Source organism: Zea mays, chromosome 2 (assembly GCF_902167145.1).
Source record: "Zea mays cultivar B73 chromosome 2, Zm-B73-REFERENCE-NAM-5.0, whole genome shotgun sequence".
Taxonomy (NCBI): Eukaryota; Viridiplantae; Streptophyta; class Magnoliopsida; order Poales; family Poaceae; genus Zea; species Zea mays.
This window is the reverse complement of record NC_050097.1, coordinates 80,001,633-80,029,076: the sequence shown is the minus strand read 5'-3', so window position 1 is coordinate 80,029,076 and position 27,444 is coordinate 80,001,633. Positions and strand designations below refer to the sequence as shown.

The following is a 27,444-nucleotide window of genomic DNA, read 5'->3' as shown; positions in this document are numbered from 1 at the left end:
ATTTTGTAATAAGACTTCCGCTATGTAATAAATACTCTGATGTTATTGTGACATTTATCTCTATACACTCTGTTATTATATATGTTGTCTTCTTGGCACATGTATGAGATGCACCCAACTTTGTCCCTTAAAGCCCGGGTGTGACAGGTTTGGACCTTTATTTTTCTTCTTGGATTAGGCGTAGTTCTGCTTGGACTTGAGTGTGGTGTTTTTTGGCTGTTAATGCCTCTTTTTTTCTTTTACAGGTGTTCATTTCCATGCAAAGGATCCTAAGCAGTAGTTGTTCTTCATTGTTGACCACGAGATCATGTTGCTCTAGGTAACTTGTAAGGTCCTCCTCGATGTTAGGATGGGAAGGCATTATCCTATTTTGTCGATCCTAGGTTGCGTTCCTAGGGCTAGGGAATGAAGACATGAATTGGTCCTCATCCGGTTGGGGATTGGATGGATGGCCTCTACACAGGCTGGGCCAAATTTTCGCTTTGTAAGGGTAGTTATGGGGATTGGATGGAGTGTGACAAGGGTAAGTTTGTGTGCACACTCCCTTCGGGGATTGGATTGTTTAATGGCTCATTGCGGTGAGGGGAGGGGGACCTCACTAGTCACTCTTGTTGGTTCATTGTGGACAAAGGGGGTTGCCTTTGCTTTTGTTGTTTGAGTGTGATCGGCAAAGGTAACCTTTTCTTTTGCTATGTTGTCAGCAGAGACTGCCTTCATCGTCGAGGACCTAGTAGTGGGTTGTGATCGGTTGTTCATCTTCTTAGAAGGCATTTTGGGCTTCTCTTTTGGAGCGCCCACGATGGGCGCCAGATGTTAGGTTTTGACAAGTGGGAACTGAACAACAGAAACAGCTAAGAAAAACAACAAGACAAATGAGAAAACATCGGTTCTCAAATGTCTTGTCAACTATCCTGTACCTCGTCAAGGTGAAAGTATTTATAGGGTAACCAAAGGGTAGCCCCTTAAAGTACGGGATTGTCCTTGGTTACCCGCTACATACTAGAAATATCATGTACAATAGTGTGAATAGAGGTTGCCACAACCCAAGTATTACATGAACCCATTATTATATTCTCTCTATTGTAACAGAATTAACGATACCAACGGATGGACCTTCTACAACAGGTGGCCCACCATGCCTACATATGTTCAGCATTGTCTCTAACTGTGTACACCCTTCGCCGAAGGTCGAGGGCCTGCACCCTCCATAGTCTGTATCCAAGCCTCGTCTTCTTGGCCGGTGAGTGACGAACTTCACCCATGGTGTGGTCCTCGTCATGTCCTTCACGCCCAGGTTGGAGAGGTGGTGGTCGTAGACGTCAACAACCATCAAAGGGTGTCGTCGTGGTGGACAAAGTCCCCTCTATCGTAAGCGTGGTCTTTGGTACATTCTCCGCCTCTGACCGAACTTGGCAGAGCACCTCTTCAAAACCATCCTTGCCGCCTCCAAAACATGCATCCATATGAGCCGAAGGCTAGCATATCATTAGTCGTAGCCACTTGGATACCTCTTGTTGGACCTTCTCCCCAACAGCCTCCTTCCTGGTTATAACGCCTAGAAGGGTTTTGTACTATCTCAATCCCATAGCACCAAATACAACTCAGATTCCTAGTGTGCCAACTCGTACAAAATATTCAACACATATGTAACATACACGTTATAGATTGCAAACCATTTCTACTTATAGCATGAAAACCAATTCTCTTGCTGGTGAAGTGGATTTCATTAGTCCATTCATCTTGTGGATTTCTCTCCATCTCTTCCAAGTGACGAGTAGAAAGTGTGCATGATAACATGTTAAAGTATGAATGTAGATGAAATAATAGAATGGGTGTAACTTGTGCTTTATATCGATAGGATATCTGAATATATGCATGTTGAAGTGGTATCACAATAGGACAAGGCGACTGTAGAGCCCAAAATTGGTAGAAGGAAAATGATAATAATAATAATAATAAAATAAATAAACAAATATATTTATTATAGTGGTTTGGAAATTCTTGAAACCTTGGATTAAAAAAATAATAATAGAGTTTTAAAATAGAAAGAAAAATAAGAGAGAAGGAAATAGAAATAGAAAAGAATATGCATTATAAAGAAACATGTATATAAAATAATAAAACCATTTCTTCAGGCTGGTAGTTTTTTGTGCATTTAGTCGATATGTGAAACTCACACAAAAAAAGAATTTTGAATTCAAATACTAAACTTTGAATTTGAGAAAGAATTCAAAACAAAATAAATAAAAGGTGAAAAATAAAACTGGTAGAACCAACTGGGCCAAATCCCCTTGCATTCGGCCCAGTGCCCCTTGGATCCGCGCGTCAAGGCACTGACTGGGCGGGCCCGCTCGGCCAGTTGTCCCCGCGCGCACAGTCACCAGCATGTGGGCCTCTGCGTGAACCGTTTTCCTCGCACTGACGACTGGGACCAAGTTTCAGCCTCGTCGTTCTCTCGCAAGCGCGCGCTGTGCGTATCACCACCCGCACTGCCACACGGGCCCACCGGTCGGCCTTGGGTCGGAGTCTTCTTCTTCCGGTCTTCCCCCGCGCGACTCGCTCATCCGCTCACCGGCCGCCGGAAAATCCGTGGGTCGTTGCGCCAGCCGTACATGCCCCCGCATCGTCTGACTGTCTCCTACCTGCTCGCGCTCGAATCCGCGGAGCTTGGAGTGCCTGCGCCGATCACGGAGGTAGTTGCGGGCGCCATGGACCGACTCCCCGGGGCTATAAATCCGTAGGCCTAGGACCGGTTCTGAAAGGGAAATAGGCTCACACCTTTTCCTTTATAATTTTGGTGGTTGAATTGCCCAACACAAATAATTGGACTAACTAGTTAGCTCTAGATTATATGTTCTACAGGTGCCAAAGGTTCGTCTACAAACTATACTAAATCGACTGTCCAGAATACCGTAGATTATTCCGGACAGGAGAAGCTTTTCGGAAAAACAGGCCAAGCGCGGACCGTCCGGGCCTTTGCGGCGGACCGTCCGCGACACCTAAATGACCCTCGGACAGAACCAATGCAAAAACACATGTCTCTACTGCGGACCGTCCGATGGAAGAGCAAGCACCGTCCGAGACCACGCGCGGACTGTCCGGCCTCAGGTGCGGACCGTTCGGCAGGTGAGGAACCGAAAAACCTGAAGGTGACGGGTTCGATAAATGAATTATAGCGTCCTCGCGGACCGTCCGGGCTGCACGACCGGACCGTCTGCGACTGCCTTTATCTGACATCTGACGTCGCATTAAATGCAATATAGCCGTTGATATAGCCGTTACTGCTGACTGTTACGTTTTCAGCCGTTGATCTGCAGGGGCGGACCGTCCGGACCAGGGGCGCGGACCGTCCGCGGTCGGCAGAAAGGAGCAACGGCTAGGAAGTGGTTGGTGGCTATAAATACAACCCCAACCACCTCCATTCACAACACCCAAGCATTCCAACCTTCAACATTCAATACAAGAGCTAGCAATCCATTCCAAGACACAATCAAAGCCTCCAATCTCTCCAAGTTCCACAATTGAGACAAGTGATCATTAGTGATTAGTGACTTGAGAGAGAAAGTGATCCGTGTGTTATCTGTCGCTCTTGTCGCTTGGCTTTTGCAATCGTGCTTTCTTCCTTCCCATTCTTATTCTCAAGGCACTTGTAATCAAAGCAAGAGACACTAAGTTTGTAGTGGTCCTTGTGGGGTCTAAGTGACCCGTTTGATTAAGGAGAAAGCTCACTCGGTCTAAGTGACTATTTGAGAGAGGGAAAGGGTTGAAAGAGACCCGGTCTTTGTGACCACCTCAACGGGGAGTAGGTTTGCAAGAACCGAACCTCGGTAAAACAAATCGTGTCTCACTCTTTATTTGCTCACGATTTGTTTTTAGCCCTCTCTCTCGGACTCGTTTATATTTCTAACGCTAACTCGGCTTGTAGTAGTGCTTAAGTTTATAAATTTCAGATTCGCCCTATTCACCCCCCCCCCCCTCTAGGCGACTTTCAATTGGTATCAGAGCCCGGTGCTTCATTAGAGCATAACCGCTCGAAGTGATGTCGGGAGCATCCGCCAAGAGGGAGTTCGGGACCGGTGAGAAGCCCGCTACAAGCCTTGGGAAGGCTCCATCTAGGGAGTCCGCCAACAAGGTGAAGGGATCCCCTTCACACAACAAGTCGGGGCGGAGCGGTGACAAGAAGAAAAAGATGAGGAAGGTGGTCTACTACGAGACCGACTCTTCGTCGCCATCCACCTCCGGCTCCGACACGCCGTCCGTAACTTCTAAGCGCCATGAGCGCAAGAAGTTTAGTAAGATTCCCCTACGCTATCCTCGTATTTCCAAACGAACTCCATTACTTTCCGTCCCATTAGGCAAACACCTATGTTTGATGGTGAAGATTATAATATGTGGAGTGATAAAATGAGGCATCATCTAACCTCACTCCACACTAGCATTTGGGATGTTGTTGAGATTGGAGTACAGGTACCATCACCGGGGGATGAAGACTATGATTCGGACGAGGTTGCCCAAATCCGGCACTTTAACTCCCAAGCCACCACTATACTCCTCGCCTCTCTAAGTCGAGAGGAATATAACATGGTGCAAGGACTAAAGAGCGCCAAGGAAATTTGGGACGTACTCAAGACCGCGCACGAAGGAGATGAGGTGACCAAAATCACCAAGCGGGAGACGATCGAGGGGAAGCTCGGTCGGTTCCGACTCAACCAAGGCGAGGACCCTCAAGCCATGTACAACCGCTTAAAGACCTTGGTGAACCAAGTGCGCAACCTCGAGAGCACAAAATGGGATGACCATGAGATGGTCAAGGTTATTCTAAGATCCCTCGTATTTATTAATCCTACGCAAGTTTAATTAATTCGAGGAAATCCTAGATATACACTAATGACTCCCGAGGAAGTGATAGGAAATTTTGTGAGCTTTGAGTTGATGATCAAAGGCTTAAAGAAAATCATCGAGCTAGATGGCCCCTCCACGACCGAAGCACAACCGGTCGCATTCAAGGCAACGGAGGAGAAAAAGGAGGAGTCTACATCAAGTAGACAACCCATCGACGCCTCCAAGCTCGACAACGAGGAAATGGCGCTCATCATCAAGAGTTTCCGCCAAATCCTCAAGCAAAGGAGGGGGAAGGATTACAAGCCCCGCTCCAAGAAAGTTTGCTACAAATGTGCTAAGCCCGATCACTTTATTGCAAATTGTCCACTATCTAGTGACAGTGACAGGGATAACGACAAGAAGGGCAAGAGAAGAGAAAAGAAGAGGTACTACAAGAAGAAGGGCGGCGATGCCCATGTGTGCCGTGAGTGGGACTCCGACGAGAGCTCCTCCGACTCCTCCTCCGACGAGGACGCCGCCAACATCGCCATCACCAAGGGACTTCTCTTCCCCAACGTCGGCCACAAATGCCTCATGGCCAAGGACGGCAAAAAGAAGAAGGTAAAATCAAAATCCTCCACTAAGTATGAGACTTCTAGTGATGAAGATAATGATAGTGATGAGGAGGATAATTTGCGTACTCTTTTTGCCAACCTCAACATGCAACAAAAAGAAAAATTAAATGAATTAATTAGTGCTATTCATGAGAAGGATGACCTCTTGGATTCTCAAGAGGACTTCCTAATTAAGGAAAATAAGAAGCATGTTAAGGTTAAGAATGCTTATGCTCTAGAAGTAGAAAAATGTGAAAAATTATCTAGTGAGCTAAGCACATGCCATGATGTTATCACCAACCTTAGAAATGAGAATGCTAGTTTAATTGCTAAGGTTGATTCAAATGTTTGTGTTGCTTCAATTCCAATCTTAGAGATGATAATGTTGAATTACTTGCTAAAATTGAAGAATTGAATGTCTCTCTTGCTAGCCTTAGAAATGATAATGAAAAATTAATTGCTAAGGCTAAAGAAATAGATGTTTGCAATGTTACAATTTCCAATCTTAGAGATAACAATGATATTTTACGTGCTAAGATTGTTGAACTTAATGCCTGCAAACCCTCTACATCTACCATTGAGCATGTCACTATTTGCACTAGATGTAGAGATGTTAACATTGATGCTATTCATGATCATATGGCTTTAATTAAACAACAAAATGATCACATAGCTCAACTTAATACTAAAATTAATGAGCATGATTTAGAAAATGAAAAATTTAAATTTGCTAGAAGCATGCTCTATAGTGGGAGACGCCCTGGCATCAAGGATGGCATTGGCTTCCAAAAGGGGGACAATGTCAAACTTAATGCCCCTCCTAAAAGATTGTCTAACTTTGTTAAGGGCAAGGCTCCCATGCCTCAGGATAACGAGGGTTACATTTTGTACCCTGACAGTTATCCCGAGAGCAAAATTAGGAGAATTCATTCTAGGAAGTCTCACTCTGGCCCTAATCATGCTTTTATATATAAGGGTGAGACATCTAGCTCTAGACAATCAACCCGTGCTAAATTGCCTAAAAAGAAAACTCCTATTGCATCAAATGATCATAATATTTCATTTAAAACTTTTGATGCATCCTATGTTTTAACTAACAAATCCAGCAAGGTAGTTGCCAAATTTATTGGGGACAAACACAAAGGCTCCAAGACTTGTGTTTGGGTACCCAAAGTTCTTGTATCTAATGTCAAAGGACCCAAAACCGTTTGGGTACCTAAAATCAAGAACTAAACTTGTTTTGTAGGTTTATGCATCCGGGGGCTCAAGTTGGATCATCGATAGCAGGTGCACAAACCATATGACAAGGGAGAAAAAGATGTTCTCCTCCTACGAGAAAAACCAAGATCCCCAACGAGCTATCACATTCGGGGATGGAAATCGAGGTTTGGTCAAAGGATTGAGTAAAATTGCTATATCACCTGACCATTCCATTTCCAATGTTTTTCTTGTAGACTCTTTAGATTACAACTTGCTTTCAGTCTCGCAATTATGTAAAATGGGCTACAACTGTCTTTTTACAGATGTAGGTGTTACTGTCTTTAGAAGAAGTGATGATTCAATAGCATTTAAGGGAGTGTTAGAGGGTCAGATATACTTAGTAGATTTTAATAGAGCTGAACTCGACACTTGCTTAATTGCTAAGACTAACATGGGCTGGCTCTAGCATCGCCGACTAGCACATGTTGGGATGAAGAATCTTCACAAGCTTCTAAAGGGAGAACACATTTTGGAACTAACAAATGTTCATTTTGATAAAGACAGGATTTGTAGCGCATGTCAGGCAGGGAAGCAAGTTGGTGTTCATCATCCACATAAAAACATCATGACGACCGACAGACCACTCGAGCTCCTACACATGGACCTATTCGGCCCGATTGCTTACATAAGCATCGGCGGGAGTAAGTACTGTCTAATTATTGTGGATGATTATTCTCGCTTCACTTGGGTGTTCTTTTTGCAGGAAAAATCTCATACCCAAGAGACCTTAAAGGGATTCTTGAGACGGGCTCAAAACGAGTTCGGCTTAAGGATCAAGAAAATAAGAAGCGACAACGGGACGGAGTTCAAGAACTCTCAAATTGAAGGCTTCCTTGAGGAGGAGGGCATCAAGCATGAGTTCTCTTCTCCCTACACGCCACAACAAAATGGTGTAGTGGAGAGGAAGAATAGAACTCTATTGGACATGGCAAGGACCATGCTTGATGAGTACAAAACTTCGGATCGGTTTTGGGCCGAGGCGGTCAACACTGCCTGCTACGCCATCAACTGATTGTATCTACACCGAATCCTCAAGAAGACATCATATGAACTCTTAACCGATAAAAAGTCCAATGTTTCATATTTTAGAGTCTTTGGTAGCAAATGCTTTATTCTTGTTAAAAGAGGTAGAAAATCTAAATTTGCTTCTAAGGTTGTAGAAGGCTTTTTACTAGGTTATGATTCAAACACAAGGGCATATAGAGTCTTTAACAAGTCCTCTGAATTAGTTGAAGTCTCTTGTGACATTGTGTTTGATGAGACTAACGGCTCTCAAGTAGAGCAAGTTGATCTTGATGAATTAGATGATGAAGAGGCTCTGTGCGTCGCGCTAAGGAACATGTCCATTGGGGATGTGTATCCTAAGGAATCCGAAGAGCCTCCACAAGCACAAGATCAACCATCTTCCTCCACGCAAGCATCTCCACCAACTCAAGATGAGGATGAGGCTCAAAATGATGAAGGAGAAGATCAAGAAGTTGAGCCACCTCAAGAGGAGAGCATGATCAAGGGGGAGATGCCCATGATCAAGATAAGGAAGATGAACACGTTCCAAGACCGCCACACCCAAGAGTCCACCAAGCAATCCAACGAGATCACCCCGTGAACACCATCCTCGGCAATATTCAAAAGGGGGTAACTACTCGATCTCGTGTTGCTCATTTTTGTGAACATTACTCTTTTGTTTCCTCTATTGAGCCACACAGGATAGAGGAGGCACTTCAAGATTCAGATTGGGTGGTGGCGATGCAAGAGGAGCTCAACAATTTCACTAGGAATGAGGTATGGCATTTAGTTCCACGTCCTAATCAAAATGTTGTAGGAACCAAGTGGGTCTTCCGCAACAAGCAAGACGAGCATGGCATGGTGACAAGGAACAAAGCTCGACTAGTGGCCAAGGGGTATTCACAAGTCGAAGGTTTGGATTTCGGTGAAACTTATGCACCCGTAGCTAGGCTGGAATCAATTCGCATTTTGCTTGCCTAAGCTTTACCAAATGGACGTGAAAAGTGCCTTCCTCAATGGACCAATCAAGGAGGAGGTCTATGTTGAGCAACCTCCCGGCTTTGAGGATAGTGAGTATCCTAATCACGTGTATAAACTCTCTAAGGCGCTTTATGGGCTCAAGCAAGCCCCAAGAGCATGGTATGAATGCCTAAGAGATTTTCTTATCACTAATGGCTTCAAAGTAGAAAAGGCCGATCCTACTTTATTTACTAAAATTCTTGACAATGAGTTGTTTGTATGCCAAATTTATGTTGATGATATTATATTTGGATCTACTAACGAATCTACATGTGAAGAATTTAGTATGATCATGACACAAAAATTCGAGATGTCTATGATGGGGGAGTTGAAGTACTTCTTAGGATTTCAAGTGAAGCAACTCCAAGAGGGCACCTTCATTAGTCAAACAAAGTATATTCAAGACATTCTAAACAAGTTTGGGATGAAGGATGCCAAGCCCATCAAGACACCCATGGGAACCAATGGGCATCTCGACCTCGACACGGGAGGTAAATCCGTAGATCAAAAGGTATACCGGTCGATGATAGGTTCTTTACTCTATTTATGTGCATCTCGACCGGACATTATGCTTTCCGTATGCATGTGTGCAAGATTCCAAGCTGACCCTAAGGAAGCTCACCTTACGGCCGTAAAACGAATCTTGAGATATTTAGTTCATACTCCTAAGTTTGGGCTTTGGTACCCTCGGGGATCCACATTTGATTTAATTGGTTATTCGGATGCCGATTGGGCGGGGTGTAAAATTAATAGAAAGAGCATATCAGGGACTTGCCAGTTCTTGGGAAGATCTCTGGTGTCTTGGGCTTCAAAGAAGCAAAATTCTGTAGCTCTTTCTACCGCTGAAGCCGAGTATATTGCTGCAGGCCATTGTTGCGCGCAATTACTTTGGATGAGGCAAACCCTCAGGGACTATGGTTACAAATTAACCAGAGTTCCTCTTCTATGTGATAATGAGAGTGCAATCCGCATGGCGGATAATCCCGTTGAGCATAGCCGCACTAAACACATAGCCATTCGGTATCATTTTCTAAGGGATCACCAACAAAAGGGGGATATCAAGATTGCATATATTAACACCAAAGAACAATTAGCCGATATCTTTACCAAGCCACTAGATGAACAAACATTTAACAAACTTAGGCATGAGCTAAATATTCTTGATTCTAGGAATTTCTTTTGATGTTTTGCACATAGCTCCTAGATATACCTTTGATCATATCTCCTTCATGTGCTATGACTAATGTGTTTTCAAGAGTATTCCATGCTAAGTCATAGATTGAAAGGGAAATGGAGTCTTCGGCGAAGACAAAGGCTTCCACTCCACTCCATCAAATTACTCATCCTTCGTCGTCACTCCGACCAACTCTCCAATTTTGGTATAATCTTCACTCATATGTTATTGAAAGGGAATTAGGCTTACACCTAGTTCCTATATAATTTTGGTGGTTGAATTGCCCAACACAAACATTTGGACTAACTAAGTTTGCCCAAGTGTATAGATTACACAGGTATAAAAGGTTCACACTCAGCCAATAAAAAGACCAAGTCTTGGATTCAACAAAAGAGCAAAGGGGCAACCGAAGGCACCCCTGGTCTGGCGCACCGGACTGTCCGGTGTGCCACCGGACATGTCCGGTGTGCCAGGGGGACTCAGACTCAAACGCGCCACCTTCGGGAATTTCCAGAGGCGTCTCCGCTATAATTCACCGGACTGTCCGGTGTACACCGGACAGTGTCCGGTGCGCCATGGGAGGTCGGCCTCAGGAACTCGCCAGCCTCGGACTTTAATTCAAGTCGCTCCGCTATAATTCACCGGACTGTCCGGTGTGCACCGGACTGTCCGGTGAACCATGGAGCAACGGCTACTTCCGCGCCAACGGTCACCTGCAGGCGCATTCAATGCGCGCTCTGCGCGCGCAGTCGGCAGGCGCGCCCATACCGGTGCACCGGACAATGAACAGTTCATGTCCGGTGTGCACCGGACACCCAGGCGGGCCCACAAGTCAGAAGCTCCAACGGCTAGAATCCAACGGCAATGATGACGTGGCAAGGGCACCGGACTGTCCGGTGTGCACCGGACTGTCCGGTGCGCCATCGAACAGAGCACCCAGCCAACGGTCAAGTTTGGTGGTTGGGGCTATAAATACCCCAACCACCCCACCATTCATTGCATCCAAGTTTTCCACTTCCCAACTACTACAAGAGCTCTAGCATTCAATTCTAGACACACCAAAGAGATCAAATCCTCTCCAAATTCCACACAACGCCATAGTGACTAGAGAGAGTGATTTGCTTGTGTTCTTTCGAGCTCTTGCGCTTGGATTGCTTTCTTCTTTCTTGATCCATTCTTTGCAATCAAACTCACTTGTAATTGAGGCAAGAGACACCAATCTTGTGGTGGTCCTTGTGGGAACTTTGTGTTCCAAGTGTTTGAGAAAAGAAAGCTCACTCGATCCGTGGATCGTTTGAGAGAGGGAAGGGTTGAAAGAGACCCGGCCTTTGTGGCCTCCTCAACGGGGAGTAGGTTTGCAAGAACCGAACCTCGGTAAAACAAATCTCCGTGTCTCACTTGCTTATTCGCTTGGGATTTGTTTTGCGCCCTCTCTTGCGGACTTGTTTCTTTATTGCTAACGCTAACCCCGGCTTGTAGTTGTGTTTATATTTGTAAATTTCAGTTTCGCCCTATTCATCCCCCCCTCTAGGCGACTTTCAATTGGTATCAGAGCCCGGTGCTTCATTAGAGCCTAACCGCTCGAAGTGATGTCGGGAGATCACGCCAAGAAGGAGATGGAGACCGGCGAAAAGCCCACTACAAGCCAAGGGAGCACTTCATCGGAAGAGTCCCGCACCAAAAGGAGGGAGAAGAAGAAGAACTCCTCCAACAAAGGGAAGGAGAAGAAATCTTCTTCTCACCACAAAGAGAAGAAGGAAAAATCTTCTTCCCACAAGCCACATCGGAGTAAGAACAAGGAAAAGAGGATGAGGAAAGTGGTCTACTACGAGACCGACACTTCATCAACATCAACCTCCGACTCCGATGCGCCCTCCGTAACTTCTAAACGCCAAGAGCGTAAGAAGTTTAGTAAGATCCCCTTGCACTACTCTCGTACATCTAAACATTTACTTTCCGTCCCATTAGGCAAGCCACCAACTTTTGATGGTGAAGATTATGCTAGGTGGAGTGATTTAATGCGATTTCATCTAACCTCACTCCACAAAAGTATATGGGATGTTGTTGAGTTTGGTGCACAGGTACCATCTATAGGGGATAAGGATTACGATGAGGATGAGGTGGCCCAAATCGAGCACTTCAACTCTCAAGCAACCACGATACTCCTCGCCTCTCTAAGTAGAGAGGAGTATAACAAGGTACAAGGGTTGAAGAGCGCCAAAGAGGTTTGGGATGTACTCAAGACCGCCCACGAGGGAGATGAGCTCACCAAGATCACCAAGCGGGAAACGATCGAGGGGGAGCTCGGTCGGTTCCGGCTTCTCAAAGGGGAAGAGCCACAACACATGTACAACCGGCTCAAGACCTTGGTGAACCAAGTGCGCAACCTCGGGAGCGTAAAATGGGACGACCACGAAATGGTTAAGGTTATTCTAAGATCTCTCATTTTTCTTAACCCAACTCAAGTACAATTAATTCGTGGTAATTGTCGATATACAAAAATGACCCCCGAGGAAGTTATCGGGCATTTTGTTAGTTTTGAGTGCATGATTGAAGGATCGAGGAAGATCAACGAGCTTGATGAACCCACCACATCCGGAGCTCAACCCGTCGCATTCAAGGCGACGGAAGACAAGAAGGAGGAGGCTACACCAAGTCGACAACCAATAGACGCCTCCAAGCTCGACAATGAGGAAATGGCGCTCGTCATCAAGAGCTTCCGCCAAATCCTCAAGCAAAGGAGGGGGAAAGACTACAAGCCCCGCTCCAAGAAGGTTTGCTACAAGTGTGGTAAGCCCGGTCATTTTATTGCCAAATGTCCTATATCTAGTGACAGTGACCGAGGCGACGACAAGAAGGGGAGAAGAAAAGAAAAGAAGAGGTACTACAAGAAGAAGGGCGGCGATGCCCATGTTTGTCGGGAGTGGGATTCCGACGAAAGCTCAAGCGACTCCTCCGACGACGAGGACGCCGCCAACATCGCCGTCACCAAAGGACTTCTCTTCCCCAACGTCGGCCACAAGTGCCTCATGGCAAAGGACGGCAAGCGGAAGAAGGTTAAATCTAACTCCTCCACTAAATATGAATCTTCTAGTGATGATAATGCTAGTGATGAGGAAGATAATTTGCGTTCCCTTTTTGCCAACCTTAACATAGCTCAAAAGGAAAAATTAAATGAATTAGTTAGTGCTATTCATGAAAAGGATGACCTTTTGGATTCCCAAGAGGATTGTCTAATTAAAGAAAACAAGAAACATGTTAAGGTTAAAAAGGCTTATGCTCTTGAAATTGAAAAATGTGAAAAGTTATCTAGTGAGCTAAGCACTTGCCGTGAGATAATTGACAACCTTAGGAATGAAAATGCTAGTTTAAATGCTAAGGTTGATTCACATGTTTGCAATATTTCAACTTCAAATCCTAGAGATAATAATGTTGATTTACTTGCTAGGATTGATGAGTTGAATGCTTCCATTGCTAGCCTTAGAATTGAAAATGAAAAATTGCTTGCTAAAGCTAAAGATTTTGATGTTTGCAATACTACTATCTCTGACCTTAGAACTAAGAATGACATGTTACATGCTAAGGTTGTAGAATTAAAATCTTGCAAACCCTCTACATCTATTGTTGAGCATGTGTCTATTTGTACTAGATGTAGAGATGTTGATGTTAATGCTATTCATGATCATATGGCTTTAATTAAACAACAAAATGATCATATAGCAAAATTAGATGCTAAAATTGCCGAGCACAACTTAGAAAATGAGAAATTTAAATTTGCTCGTAGCATGCTTTATAATGGGAGACGCCCGGGCATTAAGGATGGCATTGGCTTCCAAAGGGGAAACAATGTCAAAATTAGTGCCCCTCCTATGAGATTGTCCAACTTTGTTAAGGGCAAGGCTCCCATGCCTCAGGATAACGAGGGTTACATTTTATACCCTGTCGGTTATCCCGAGAGCAAAATTAGGAGAATTCATTCTAAGAAGTCTCACTCTGGCCCAAATCATGCTTTTATGTATAAGGGTGAGACATCTAGTTCTAGGCAACCAACCCATGCTAAGTTGCCTAAGAAAACTCCTAGTGCATCAAATAAACATAGTCTTTCATTTAAAACTTTTGATGCATCTTATGTTTTAACTAACAAATCCGGCAAGGTAGTTGCCAAATATGTTGGGGGCAAGCACAAGGGCTCCAAGACTTGTGTTTGGGTACCCAAAGTTCTTGTGTCTAATGCCAAAGGACCCAAAACCATTTGGGTACCTAAAATCAAGAACTAAACTTGTTTTGTAGGTTTATGCATCCGGGGGCTCAAGTTGGATACTCGACAGCGGGTGCACAAACCACATGACAGGGGAGAAAAAGATGTTCTCCTCATATGAGAAAAACCAAGATCCCCAAAGAGCGATCACATTCGGGGATGGAAATCAAGGTTTGGTCAAAGGATTGGGTAAAATTGCTATATCTCCTGACCATTCTATTTCCAATGTTTTTCTTGTAGATTCTTTAGATTACAATTTGCTTTCTGTATCTCAATTATGTCAAATGGGCTACAACTGTCTTTTTACTGATGTTGGTGTTACTGTCTTTAGAAGAAGTGATGATTCAATAGCATTTAAGGGAGTATTAGAGGGTCAGCTATACTTGGTAGATTTTGATAGAGCTGAACTCGACACTTGCTTAATTGCTAAGACTAACATGGGTTGGCTCTGGCACCGCCGACTAGCCCATGTTGGGATGAAGAATCTTCACAAACTTCTAAAGGGAGAACACATTTTAGGATTAACAAATGTTCATTTTGAGAAAGACAGGATTTGTAGCGCATGCCAAGCAGGAAAGCAAGTTGGCACTCATCATCCACATAAGAACATAATGACGACCGACAGGCCACTGGAGCTCCTACACATGGATCTATTCGGCCCGATAGCTTACATAAGCATCGGTGGGAGTAAGTACTGTCTAGTTATTGTGGATGATTATTCTCGCTTCACTTGGGTATTCTTTTTACAGGAAAAATCTCAAACCCAAGATACCTTAAAGGGATTCTTGAGACGGGCTCAAAATGAGTTCGGCTTAAGGATCAAGAAAATAAGAAGCGACAACGGAACGGAGTTCAAGAACTCTCAAATCGAAGGTTTCCTTGAGGAGGAGGGCATCAAGCATGAGTTCTCCTCTCCCTACACGCCACAGCAAAATGGTGTGGTGGAGAGGAAGAATAGAACTCTATTGGACATGGCAAGGACCATGCTTGATGAATACAAGACTTCGGATCGGTTTTGGGCCGAGGCGGTCAACACCGCCTGCTACGCCATCAACCGGTTGTATCTACACCGAATCCTCAAGAAGACATCGTATGAACTCCTAATCGGTAAAAAGCCCAACATTTCATATTTTAGAGTCTTTGGTAGCAAATGCTTTATTCTTGTTAAAAGAGGTAGAAAATCTAAATTTGCTCCTAAGACTGTAGAAGGCTTTTTACTTGGTTATGACTCAAACACAAGGGCATATAGAGTCTTTAACAAGTCCACTGGAATAGTTGAAGTCTCATGTGACGTTGTGTTTGATGAGACTAACGGCTCCCAAGTAGAGCAAGTTGATCTTGATGAAACAGGTGAACAAGAGGCTCCATGCATCGCGCTAAGGAACATGTCCATTGGGGATGTGTGTCCTAAGGAATCCGAAGAGCCTCCAAATGCACAAGATCAACCTTCCTCCTCAATGCAAGCATCTCCACCGACTCAAAATGAGGATGAAGCTCAAGTTGATGAAGTAGAAGATCAAGCAAATGAGCCACCTCAAGATGATGGCATTGATCAAGGGGGAGATGCAAATGATAAAGACAAGGAGGATGAGGAACAACGGCCGCCACACCCAAGAGTCCACCAAGCAATCCAACGAGATCACCCCGTCGACACCATCCTCGGCGACATTCATAAGGGGGTAACCACTCGATCTCGGGTTGCACATTTTTGTGAACATTACTCGTTTGTTTCCTCTATTGAGCCACACAGGGTAGAGGAAGCACTCCAAGATTCGGATTGGGTGGTGGCAATGCAAGAGGAGCTCAACAACTTCACTAGGAATGAGGTATGGCATTTAGTTCCACGTCCTAACCAAAATGTTGTAGGAACCAAATGGGTCTTCCGCAACAAGCAAGATGAGCATGGTGTGGTGACAAGGAACAAAGCGCGACTTGTGGCCAAGGGATACTCCCAAGTCGAAGGTTTGGATTTCGGTGAAACCTATGCACCCGTAGCTAGGCTTGAGTCAATTCGCATATTATTAGCCTATGCTACTTACCATGGTTTTAAGCTCTGTCAAATGGACGTGAAAAGTGCCTTCCTCAATGGACCAATCAAGGAAGAGGTCTATGTTGAGCAACCTCCCGGCTTTGAAGACAGTGAGTATCCTAACCATGTCTATAAGCTCTCTAAGGCGCTTTATGGGCTCAAGCAAGCCCCAAGAGCATGGTATGAATGCCTTAGAGATTTTCTTATTGCAAATGGATTCAAAGTCGGAAAAGCCGATCCTACACTCTTTACTAAAACTCTTGAAAATGACTTGTTTGTATGCCAAATTTATGTTGATGATATTATATTTGGGTCTACTAACGAGTCTACATGTGAAGAGTTTAGTAGGATTATGACACAGAAATTCGAGATGTCTATGATGGGGGAGTTGAAGTATCTCCTAGGATTTCAAGTAAAGCAACTCCAAGAGGGCACCTTCATTAGCCAAACGAAGTATACACAAGACATTCTAAACAAGTTTGGGATGAAGGATGCCAAGCCCATCAAGACACCCATGGGAACTAATGGGCATCTCGACCTCGACACGGGAGGTAAGTCCGTGGATCAAAAGGTATACCGGTCGATGATAGGTTCTTTACTCTATTTATGTGCATCTCGACCGGATATTATGCTTTCCGTATGCATGTGTGCAAGATTCCAAGCCGACCCTAAGGAAGCTCACCTTACGGCCGTAAAACGAATCTTGAGATATTTGGCTTATACTCCTAAGTTTGGGCTTTGGTATCCCAGGGGATCCACATTTGATTTAATTGGATATTCGGATGCCGATTGGGCAGGGTGCAAAATCAATAGGAAGAGCACATCGGGGACTTGCCAGTTCTTGGGAAGATCCTTGGTGTCTTGGGCTTCAAAGAAGCAAAATTCGGTCGCTCTTTCCACCGCCGAAGCCGAGTACATTGCCGCAGGCCATTGTTGCGCGCAATTACTTTGGATGAGGCAAACCCTGCGGGACTACGGTTACAAATTAACCAAAGTCCCTTTGCTATGTGATAATGAGAGTGCAATCAAAATGGCCGACAATCCCGTCGAGCATAGCCGCACTAAGCACATAGCCATTCGGTATCACTTTTTAAGGGATCACCAACAAAAGGGAGATATCGAGATTTCTTACATTAATACTAAAGATCAATTAGCCGATATCTTTACCAAGCCTCTTGATGAACAATCTTTTAACAAACTTAGGCATGAGCTCAATATTCTTGATTCTAGGAACTTCTTTTGCTAGATTGCACACATTGCTCTTCTATACCTTTGATCCTATCTCTTTTATATGCTATGACTAATGTGATTTCAAGTCTATTGCAAACCAAGTCATAGGTATATTGAAAGGAAATTGGAGTCTTCGGCGAAGACAAAGGCTTCCACTCCGTAACTCATACTTCGCCATTACTTCAAGCATGAGAATTCAAAGCAAAAGGACCTTGTCTTTGGGAGAAATGAGCCCAAAGCAAAAAGACCGGACTTCGTCTTTGGTATAATCCTAACTCATTTATTTATGACCAAAGGGGAAGGTAGCACTTCGAGGGCTCTAATGATTCCGTTTTTGGCGATTCATGCCAAAAAGGGGGAGAAGTGAGCCCAAAGCAAAAGGACCGCACCACCACCAAATTCAAAAACTTAAGTATTGAATATTTTCAATTGGTGTCTTATTGTGTTCAAAAGGGGGAGAAAGTAGTATTTCAAAATGATATATCAAAACCCTCTTGAACACTAAGAGGAGAATCCCATTTAGGGGGAGTTTTGTTTAGTCAAAGGAAAAGCATTTGAAATAGGGGGAGAAAATTTCAAATCTTGAAAATGCTTTGCAAAAATTTATTCATTTACCTTTGACTATTTGCAAAAGAATTTTGAAATGGATTTACAAAAGATTTTGCAAAAACAAAACATGTGGTGCAAACGTGGTCCAAAATGTTATATAAGAATGAAACAATCCATGCATATCTTGTAAGTATTTATATTGGCTCAATTCCAAGCAACCTTTACACTTACATTATGCAAACTAGTTCAATTATGCACTTCTATATTTGCTTTGGTTTGTGTTGGCATCAATCACCAAAAAGGGGGAGATTGAAAGGGAATTAGGCTTACACCTAGTTCCTATATAATTTTGGTGGTTGAATTGCCCAACACAAACATTTGGACTAACTAAGTTTGCCCAAGTGTATAGATTACACAGGTATAAAAGGTTCACACTCAGCCAATAAAAAGACCAAGTCTTGGATTCAACAAAAGAGCAAAGGGGCAACCGAAGGCACCCCTGGTCTGGCGCACCGGACTGTCCGGTGTGCCACCGGACATGTCCGGTGTGCCAGGGGGACTCAGACTCAAACGCGCCACCTTCGGGAATTTCCAGAGGCGTCTCCGCTATAATTCACCGGACTGTCCGGTGTACACCGGACAGTGTCCGGTGCGCCATGGGAGGTCGGCCTCAGGAACTCGCCAGCCTCGGACTTTAATTCAAGCCGCTCCGGTATAATTCACCGGACTGTCCGGTGTGCACCGGACTGTCCGGTGAACCACGGAGCAACGGCTACTTCCGCGCCAACGGTCACCTGCAGGCGCATTCAATGCGCGCTCTGCGCGCGCAGTCGGCAGGCGCGCCCATACCGGTGCACCGGACAATGAACAGTTCATGTCCGGTGTGCACCGGACACCCAGGCGGGCCCACAAGTCAGAAGCTCCAACGGCTAGAATCCAACGGCAATGATGACGTGGCAAGGGCACCGGACTGTCCGGTGTGCACCGGACTGTCCGGTGCGCCATCGAACAGAGCACCCAGCCAACGGTCAAGTTTGGTGGTTGGGGCTATAAATACCCCAACCACCCCACCATTCATTGCATCCAAGTTTTCCACTTCCCAACTACTACAAGAGCTCTAGCATTCAATTCTAGACACACCAAAGAGATCAAATCCTCTCCAAATTCCACACAACGCCATAGTGACTAGAGAGAGTGATTTGCTTGTGTTCTTTCGAGCTCTTGCGCTTGGATTGCTTTCTTCTTTCTTGATCCATTCTTTGCAATCAAACTCACTTGTAATTGAGGCAAGAGACACCAATCTTGTGGTGGTCCTTGTGGGAACTTTGTGTTCCAAGTGTTTGAGAAAAGAAAGCTCACTCGATCCGTGGATCGTTTGAGAGAGGGAAGGGTTGAAAGAGACCCGGCCTTTGTGGCCTCCTCAACGGGGAGTAGGTTTGCAAGAACCGAACCTCGGTAAAACAAATCTCCGTGTCTCACTTGCTTATTCGCTTGGGATTTGTTTTGCGCCCTCTCTTGCGGACTTGTTTCTTTATTGCTAACGCTAACCCCGGCTTGTAGTTGTGTTTATATTTGTAAATTTCAGTTTCGCCCTATTCACCCCCCCTCTAGGCGACTTTCAATTATTTACCATAGGGAGAGAAAGCAAAAAGGGCTTACATTTCACTCACAAGTATCCGTTTTTGGCGATTCATGCCAAAGGGGGAGAAAATATTAGCCCAAAGCAAAAGGACCGCACCACCACCAATTTCAAAAAAATGTAGTCTTTCAATTTGTATTAAAAAAAAAATTTCAATTGGTATGTTATTTTTGATATAATTTCAAATTGGTATGACATCTTTCAAAATTAATATCTAAAACCCTCTTGAACACTAAGAGGAGAATTTCATTGAGGGGGAGTTTTGTTTAGTCAAAGGAAAAGCATTCGAAACAGGGGGAGAAAATTTCAAATCTTGAAAATGCTTCTAAAATCTTATTCATATACCTTTGTATATTTGCAAAAGACTTTGAAAAAGAATTTCCAAAACATTTGCAAAAACAAAACATGTGGTGCAAGCGTGGTCCAAAATGTTAAAATAGAAGAAAGCATCCATGCATATCTTATGAAATGTAAATTGGTTTAACTCCAAAGTAACCTTTGCAATTACTTTATGCAAACTAGTTCAATTTTGCACTTATATATTTGCTTTGGTTTGTGTTGGCATCAATCACCAAAAAGGGGGAGATTGAAAGGGAAATAGGCTCACACCTTTTCCTAAATAATTTTGGTGGTTGAATTGCCCAACACAAATAATTGGACTAACTAGTTTGCTCTAGATTATATGTTCTACAGGTGCCAAAGGTTCGTCTACAAACTATACTAAATCGACTGTCCGGAATACCGTAGTTTATTCCGGACAGGAGAAGCTTTTCGGAAAAACAGGCCAAGCGCGGATCGTCCGGGCCTTTGCGGCGGACCGTCCGCGACACCTAAATGACCCTCGGACAGAACCAATGCAAAAACACATGTCTCTACTGCGGACCGTCCGATGGAAGAGCAAGCACCGTCCGAGACCACGCGCGGACCGTCCGGCCTCAGGTGCGGACCGTCCGGCAGGTGAGGAACCAAAAAACCCGAAGGTGACGGGTTCGGTAAAATGAATTATAGCGTCCTCGCGGACCGTCCGGGGTGCACGACCGGACCGTCCGCGACTGCCTTTATCTGACATCTGACGTCGCATTAAATGCAATATAGCCGTTGATATAGCCATTACTGCTGATCGTTACGTTTTCAGTCGTTGATCTGCAGGGGCGGGCCGTCCGGACCAGGGGCGCGGACCATCCGCGGTCGGCAGAAAGGAGCAACGGCTAGGAAGTGGTTGGTGGCTATAAATACAACCCCAACCACCTCCATTCACAACACCCAAGCATTCCAACCTTCAACATTCAATACAAGAGCTAGCAATCCATTCCAAGACACAATCAAAGCCTCCAATCTCTCCAAGTTCCACAATTGAGACAAGTGATCATTAGTGATTAGTGACTTGAGAGAGAAAGTGATCAGTGTGTTATCTGTCGCTCTTGTCGCTTGGCTTTTGCAATCGTGCTTTCTTCCTTCCCATTCTTATTCTCAAGGCACTTGTAATCAAAGCAAGAGACACTAAGTTTGTAGTGGTCCTTGTGGGGTCTAAGTGACCCATTTGATTAAGGAGAAAGCTCACTCGGTCTAAGTGACCGTTTGAGACAGGGAAAGGGTTGAAAGAGACCCGGTCTTTGTGACCACCTCAACGGGGAGTAGGTTTGCAAGAACCGAACCTCGGTAAAACAAATCATCGTGTCTCACTCTTTATTTGCTCACGATTTGTTTTTAGCCCTCTCTCTCGGACTCGTTTATATTTCTAACGCTAACTCGGCTTGTAGTTGTGCTTAAGTTTATAAATTTCAGATTCGCCCTATCCACCCCCCCCCTCTAGGCGACTTTCCGGTTCTCCTCTATTCCTCGTAACCCAACCACCATCGCCGTAGAACTGTGAGATTTACGCCGCCGTCATCGAGCATGGGTGCCCCGTCGCGGAGGAACCCACACATCTCCCACAATTGGGGCGCGCGATTGGCCGTGGAGCTTCGCTAGATCACGGGGAAGCTGCTTAGGTCTTCTGCGGGTTGAGCTTGGAGCCGGAAATCCGCCAATTGCTCGTCGGTGTCGACCCTCCGTCACGGTGTCGCATCTCGTCGCGGGGCGAGTCCACTGCTACTCCACCGTCGGTGAGTTACCCTAGGTTATAGTTATTGTCACGTCCGCTTCGCGTATGAGTAGTTCGATGGGAATTTTAGGCATCGGGTCCGTGGATTGCGTGTGCTGGCAATGGCGCCGCGGCGGCGCTCTGGGTTCTGTTGTGCGCCGGCGTCTCAGGAGAGAAGAGTGAGTACTGCGGAGAGTTAACCAGGGCCGTTGATCTTGCCGGGTCGGCCAAGATCAAGTCGAGGGATAACGTTTTGGCTAGATTGCACTAGGGCCGTTGATTCTTGGATCTGTGGGTACGATTAGATCGTCGCGTAACCCTTCGTTCATAAAATCCTGATCGTCGATCACTGATCAAACGACCGTAGTTGCGTACCGGTTCGATCTGTGTTAGATATAATCGGGGCCGTAGATTGTGGATCGGGCGGACTGAAACACCCGATGACCCTTCGCGATGTCTATTTTTCAAAAGAGCCCCCGTCTTTAGTATAAATAAACCCGCAGTCCACTCAGGGGAATTCTGTGTCTGCGTAAAACTTATGGTTTAGCCCCTGGATTCTCTGGTAATGATGCGCTTGGTCCAGATAATTAGAAAATCAAATAAATTCATTTGGAAAATACTTTTTAATGCAAAAATAAATGCTAGAATTTGTTTAATTCGTAGAAAATTCATATGAAGTCCAAATTAATCCATTCTAATTCCTATAATTTTGTAATATTATGGTTTATCATCTAGTACCACTATTTTCACATGAAATTCACATTAAAATTTGTATCCTATTTAATCTTGTACAAAACACATAAAATCATAAGAAATTCATAACTTAAAATCTATGATTCCGATTTGATCCGTTCAAGTTGTGTTAGTCTCGTATAAATATTTACTACGTAGTAACAATATTTATTATATCTTGTCTCATTATTTTATAATTAGATCTTTATTTAATTGATGTCGGTTAGTCTTGTTAATTTGCTTATCCTTATAATATACTAGAATATGATCTATGATCAACTTATAACTTAGATTAAAATCGAGATAATTATTTATAGAATAATCTCTCATATAATATATGTTAACCAATTTATAATATGGTTTAATATTTGAATCACGTAGTTCTTTCATAAATCATAACTCGCGCTAGTGGAGGACTACCTTACCCGAAAGGGGCAAGGGCAGTAGGGGAGTGGTCAGTGTGGGGAGGTCCTTGGTTGATTTTGCTGCGATGGCGGTCAGGCAAGGGATCCCTGCATTGGAGCTTCCTATAAACTATAGCGGGTTTTCTGAAGCTAGTGGAACTTTGTAAAGGCCTCGTAGTGTTACCCTGCCTCGCTTCCTTGGTAGAGGTGTATGGGATTCATGACCCCTTGGCAGATGGGTAACACGGCTTATGGGTAAAGATGTGCAACCTCTGCAGAGTGTAAAACTGGTATACTAGCTGTGCTCATGGTCATGAGCAGCTCGGACCCTCACATGATTAATCTATAGAACTAAATTCAATTTGTCATATGCATTGCATCGCAGGTGTTGTTATTACTTTTGTTCTATTACTTAATTGGGTTGGTATTTACTTATACTTAGTAATTGCTAATAAACTTTTGACCAACTCTAAAAGCAATGCTCAGCTTCAACCATCTCCGTTGGTAAGCCTTACACTTCACATGAGCTCCCATCTTTGGCGAGTTCATGCACATTATTCCCCACAACTTGTTGAGCAATGAACGTATGTGAGCTCACTCTTGCTGTCTCACACCCCCCACAGGTCAAGAAAAGGTACCACTGGATGAGACGCATGGAGGATGTTGTGATGTGTTCGTGAGAGGTTTAGGTCGTCGTCTCCCAGTCAACTTTGGGTTGCTGGACCGTTGTCTCCTTATAATGTAATTATTTATTTATTTATTTTGTATAGAACTCTTATTATATAGTAAAGATGTGACATTTGATCATGTGCCATAATTCATCATATGTGTGAGACTTGGTCCAGCACACCTGATGATTATGTTCACGTCCGAGTTTTAGACCCCTAAAACCCGGGTGTGACAGCGACGTCAAATGACATGTCTCCTTGGTGACTACGTAGAGCATCCTTTAATAGGTGTTTATATAAAGTGTCAAGGGTTATATCGTCAGAGATAATACTAAGGGCCTGTTTGGCAAAGCTCTAGCTCCTGCTTATTTAGCTCCAGATCCTGATCCTCGTGAGGAGCTGATCCTCCTGATTCTCCTAGAGAATCAGAATCATTTTTAAAACCGTTTGGCAAGTAAACTGATTCTTGTCTTCTGAAAGTTGGTGGTATGTGACGATTGTCTGTTTTACCCTTTGTAGTTCAACTTTGTTACAAACCAATAAGTAGGATGCATATACGGAAAAAAAATTATGAAACAATAACATATAAAATATTCTCATCATAGTAGTGCATAAAATGGTCTCAAATGTTTAATCCATAAATTGGCTCGTTATGTTTTTGTCCAATGGCAATTGCGGGTAATTTCGATCAAACTTTAAGGTGAGGTCTATATTTGATTGGTTGAAGAGCTGTTTTAAGGGAGGGTGGAGCAGGTTTTTTTAGATCCCACCTTTCTTCACAAAAACGACTCCCGATCTTTCGGCTCCACACGAGAATCAGTTTAAAAAAATACCCGTTTGGCACGGCTCCTCAATATCTTCGCTTAGAATCAGGAGCTAGAGCTGTGCCAAACGGGCCCTAAACCTCATCAAGGAAGCCCTTAGAGGCAACACTTGTCTCAGTATTCAAGGACCTGTTGCCATTGGATGATGATCGAACGGCTAAAGATCATGTGCACTATTCATCTTCCCCTTCTCGCTACTAGTTAGTTCACGTCATAGATTTCAAACGTTGTTGGCTACAGTTGAGCTTTGTGTCCAATGCGCGTAACAACAAAGAATCGATCACTACTATTCATTCCAATGGTGATAAGTGGAAACTGAAAATGTAAAGCACGTTTAAACAAGCAAAAAGTACTCGTTTTTCATCATGCAGTTGATCAGCTACATAGTACTTGGATGGAGATAGATTTGTCTCAAATTCAAGTAACTTCTGAGCAAAACTTGACAGGATAAATGTTCTTTCACTGATCTAGGCCTTGATAGCGTACTTCCTCATGGGGAAATACTTCTCACGCTTCTTTTCCCTCTCGGTCTTCAAGGAGAGCTGCACAACATCAGCAAGTCAGTAAACAAGACAATCCAAGAAAGATGAATACCTTGATAAATTATTAGTTCAACTACAAAGTACACATTACAGTAGTGCAGATAACAGACAACCTTCTATTCACCAAAGAATTACTCCTGTCCTAAAAACATATCACCCCAAAAACATGTCATTACTAATAACGTATAGACAACTAGCAAATGGAATGAAAACCCTACAGAATAAGAAAACTAGACCTAAGGTGATTGGACTAGAATTTACTATGCCATTCCAAACTATTAGGGCTTGTTTGGGTGTAAGGGTAATGGAGGGTATTGAAGGGGTTATAATCCCCTACTATTCAATTTTAAATAGTTAGGGATTCTAGCCCCCTCAATCCCCTTCATTTCACTTGCTCCCAAACAAGCCCTTAGACATTTCATGTTTTCTAAATACTACTATATATCTAGATGTAATGTATATCTAAGTGCATAGCAAAATCTATGTATCTTGAAAAGACAAAACATCTTATAGTTTCGAGTGGAAGGAGTGACAGTAACAATGGCAATCACAAAGAGATTCATTAAGACAAATAGCCAAGTCATCAGCTCTCATGGCATGCAAATCGACCAATCTGAGACTGACAATGGCAGCATATGATGCTGCATGGCAAATGCAATGAATCATGTTAGCATTTATTAACGAAGGACATGGATGGGAGCAGAATATCAATTATACAGTGAAGACAACACCAAGCTTAACACAAACCCCCAACCCATTGGGTCATTTAACTAAACCATAAACCTATCTCCAGTCAAGACGAACAAATATGAAAGCTATGCACAATTAGCTCTGCATGAAGATGATATCAATACAGAATCACTATCCAAACAATAACTTCATTGTGATCATTGACAGACAAAAATAGTAAACAGCAGAGGCAAGAATAGAACTGTAATCCCTGCTAGTTCTATCTGATACTGATTCAACAATCCACTTATGAAACTAACATTGCGACTATGTTTGTGAATGTCTGCATATGTCATACGAATCATCTGAACAGCTTATTGTTATTTATTAAAAGAAGCACCTTCGCACTCTACAAGATCAATTCGACAACTCAAGAGTTACAGTACAAAATCAATATTGACCATAAACTATCAGTTAGCCTCACAGCACTAGTAGAACAATCAGATAGGAGCTTCAGCATGTAAACACGACGCGTTAATGCGGACAAATTAGAGTAGACGCAAGGAACATGAGCATATACCTGGTGCTTGGTGAGGCGCCTGCGGATGGCGCGGGTCTTCTTGGGGCGGAGGTCGAGCGGGAGCAGCTTCTTCTTCTTGTACGCCTCACGCAGCGCCGACTTCTGCTTCTGCGAGATGACGGTCAGCACGCGCGCGATGGAGGTGCGCACAACCTTGCTGCAAGAGTGGAAACCACGGATCCACGATTAAGTTAAGTCCGAAGCAAAGCCAGTTTGATAAAAGAGGAACAAGGGCGAGCGCCGTCAACGCACATCTTGGAGAGCTTGTTGGGAGCCCCGCCGGTGACCTTGGCTACGCGTAGCAGGGAGAGCTCCGACTTAAACTCCTTAAGCTGCGCTTGCAGATCCGCCTTGCTCTTCCCCCGCAGCTCGTGCACCTTGATCCGGGCTGCGAACCGAAAAGAGAAAGGTCAGATGAGAGAGAACATGCGAGGAGGAGTTGAGGTGCTTACCCATCGCGATGGGGCGAGGGACGAGCGGCGGCGGCGGCGAGTGAGGATATGAAAAATGGATGGCGAAGTTTAGAAAGACGGCGGCGTGTGGATTATATGTGTCTCCTGAAACCCCGTGGGAGAACCAGGAAACCCTAGACCTGTTGTGGGCTCTAGCCGGGCCGAATGGGCCTTGACTCATGCACATTGAGTCGATAAAATGTGTGTTTTACTTCCCTACACCTCCACGCGCAAATCCTGTTGAGATTGGGGGTATCAAATCACATACAAGTCAAAATCCTCTTCAATTTTTTTCAATCTCCTTTAATCTTATGATTTTAGATCAAACGAACATGGCCTATCGGTGTAATATCATATTTCAATCGATGCTTCCACCTCGTTTAGATATTTTTAAAATGTCCTTCTGCCTTCATTTATATGTTGTTTCCACAAATAGACTGATTTCACACCTGATCAGGTGCAAACTAACATGTCGTTGTAAAAAATCGTGTAACCAAATATAAAAACGAAGGTAGGAGGACCATTTTTAAAAAATATATAATATTTAAATCAACTCGTCCATCTTCTCTAGATATTTTTAAAAACATTTACACATCTCCGTTCTTATATTGGTTTGCACGGTTTACACATCATTACCTTGATTTGCACTTGCCATTTATAAAAGAAACATATCAGGTACAAACCAACACATTGGTTCAAATCGTGCAAACCAATACAAGAATACCGAATTTTTTTTGTTTTTTAGCCATTTTGTGACAAAAAATTACATTTAGACCCCTGGAGGACTTAATTCATGATTTGGACCCGATACTCGGCGCCATAGCCTATGATGCCGAGGTAACACAACTCGGCGCCATAGGCTATGGCGGCGAGCTCTGACGTGGCGCTGGC

At 44.0% G+C, this 27,444-nt stretch overlaps 1 protein-coding gene across 1 annotated transcript; it reads right to left on the bottom strand.

Moving 5' to 3' along the window:
- Window positions 1-24,643: 24,643 nt before the first annotated feature.
- LOC100282013 (60S ribosomal protein L35) lies at window positions 24,644-26,720 on the bottom strand. The gene is made up of 4 exons (NM_001154926.1): window positions 26,554-26,720; window positions 26,354-26,489; window positions 26,102-26,258; window positions 24,644-24,852 (listed from the first exon to the last, which is right to left on the bottom strand). Exons 1-4 carry the CDS (start codon window positions 26,555-26,557, stop codon window positions 24,778-24,780), a joined length of 372 nt encoding a protein of 123 aa, NP_001148398.1. The 5' UTR covers window positions 26,558-26,720; the 3' UTR covers window positions 24,644-24,777.
- Window positions 26,721-27,444: the final 724 nt, after the last annotated feature.

Excerpts from the sequence above, each read along its gene's own strand:
- LOC100282013 (NM_001154926.1), bottom strand. Across the intron at positions 26,259-26,353 it reads CCCAACAAGCTCTCCAAGAT|CAAGGTTGTGCGCACCTCCA; the intron begins GTGCGTTGACGG and ends CCACTCTTGCAG. Across the intron at positions 24,853-26,101 it reads GGCGCCTCACCAAGCACCAG|CTCTCCTTGAAGACCGAGAG; the intron begins GTATATGCTCAT and ends GATGTTGTGCAG.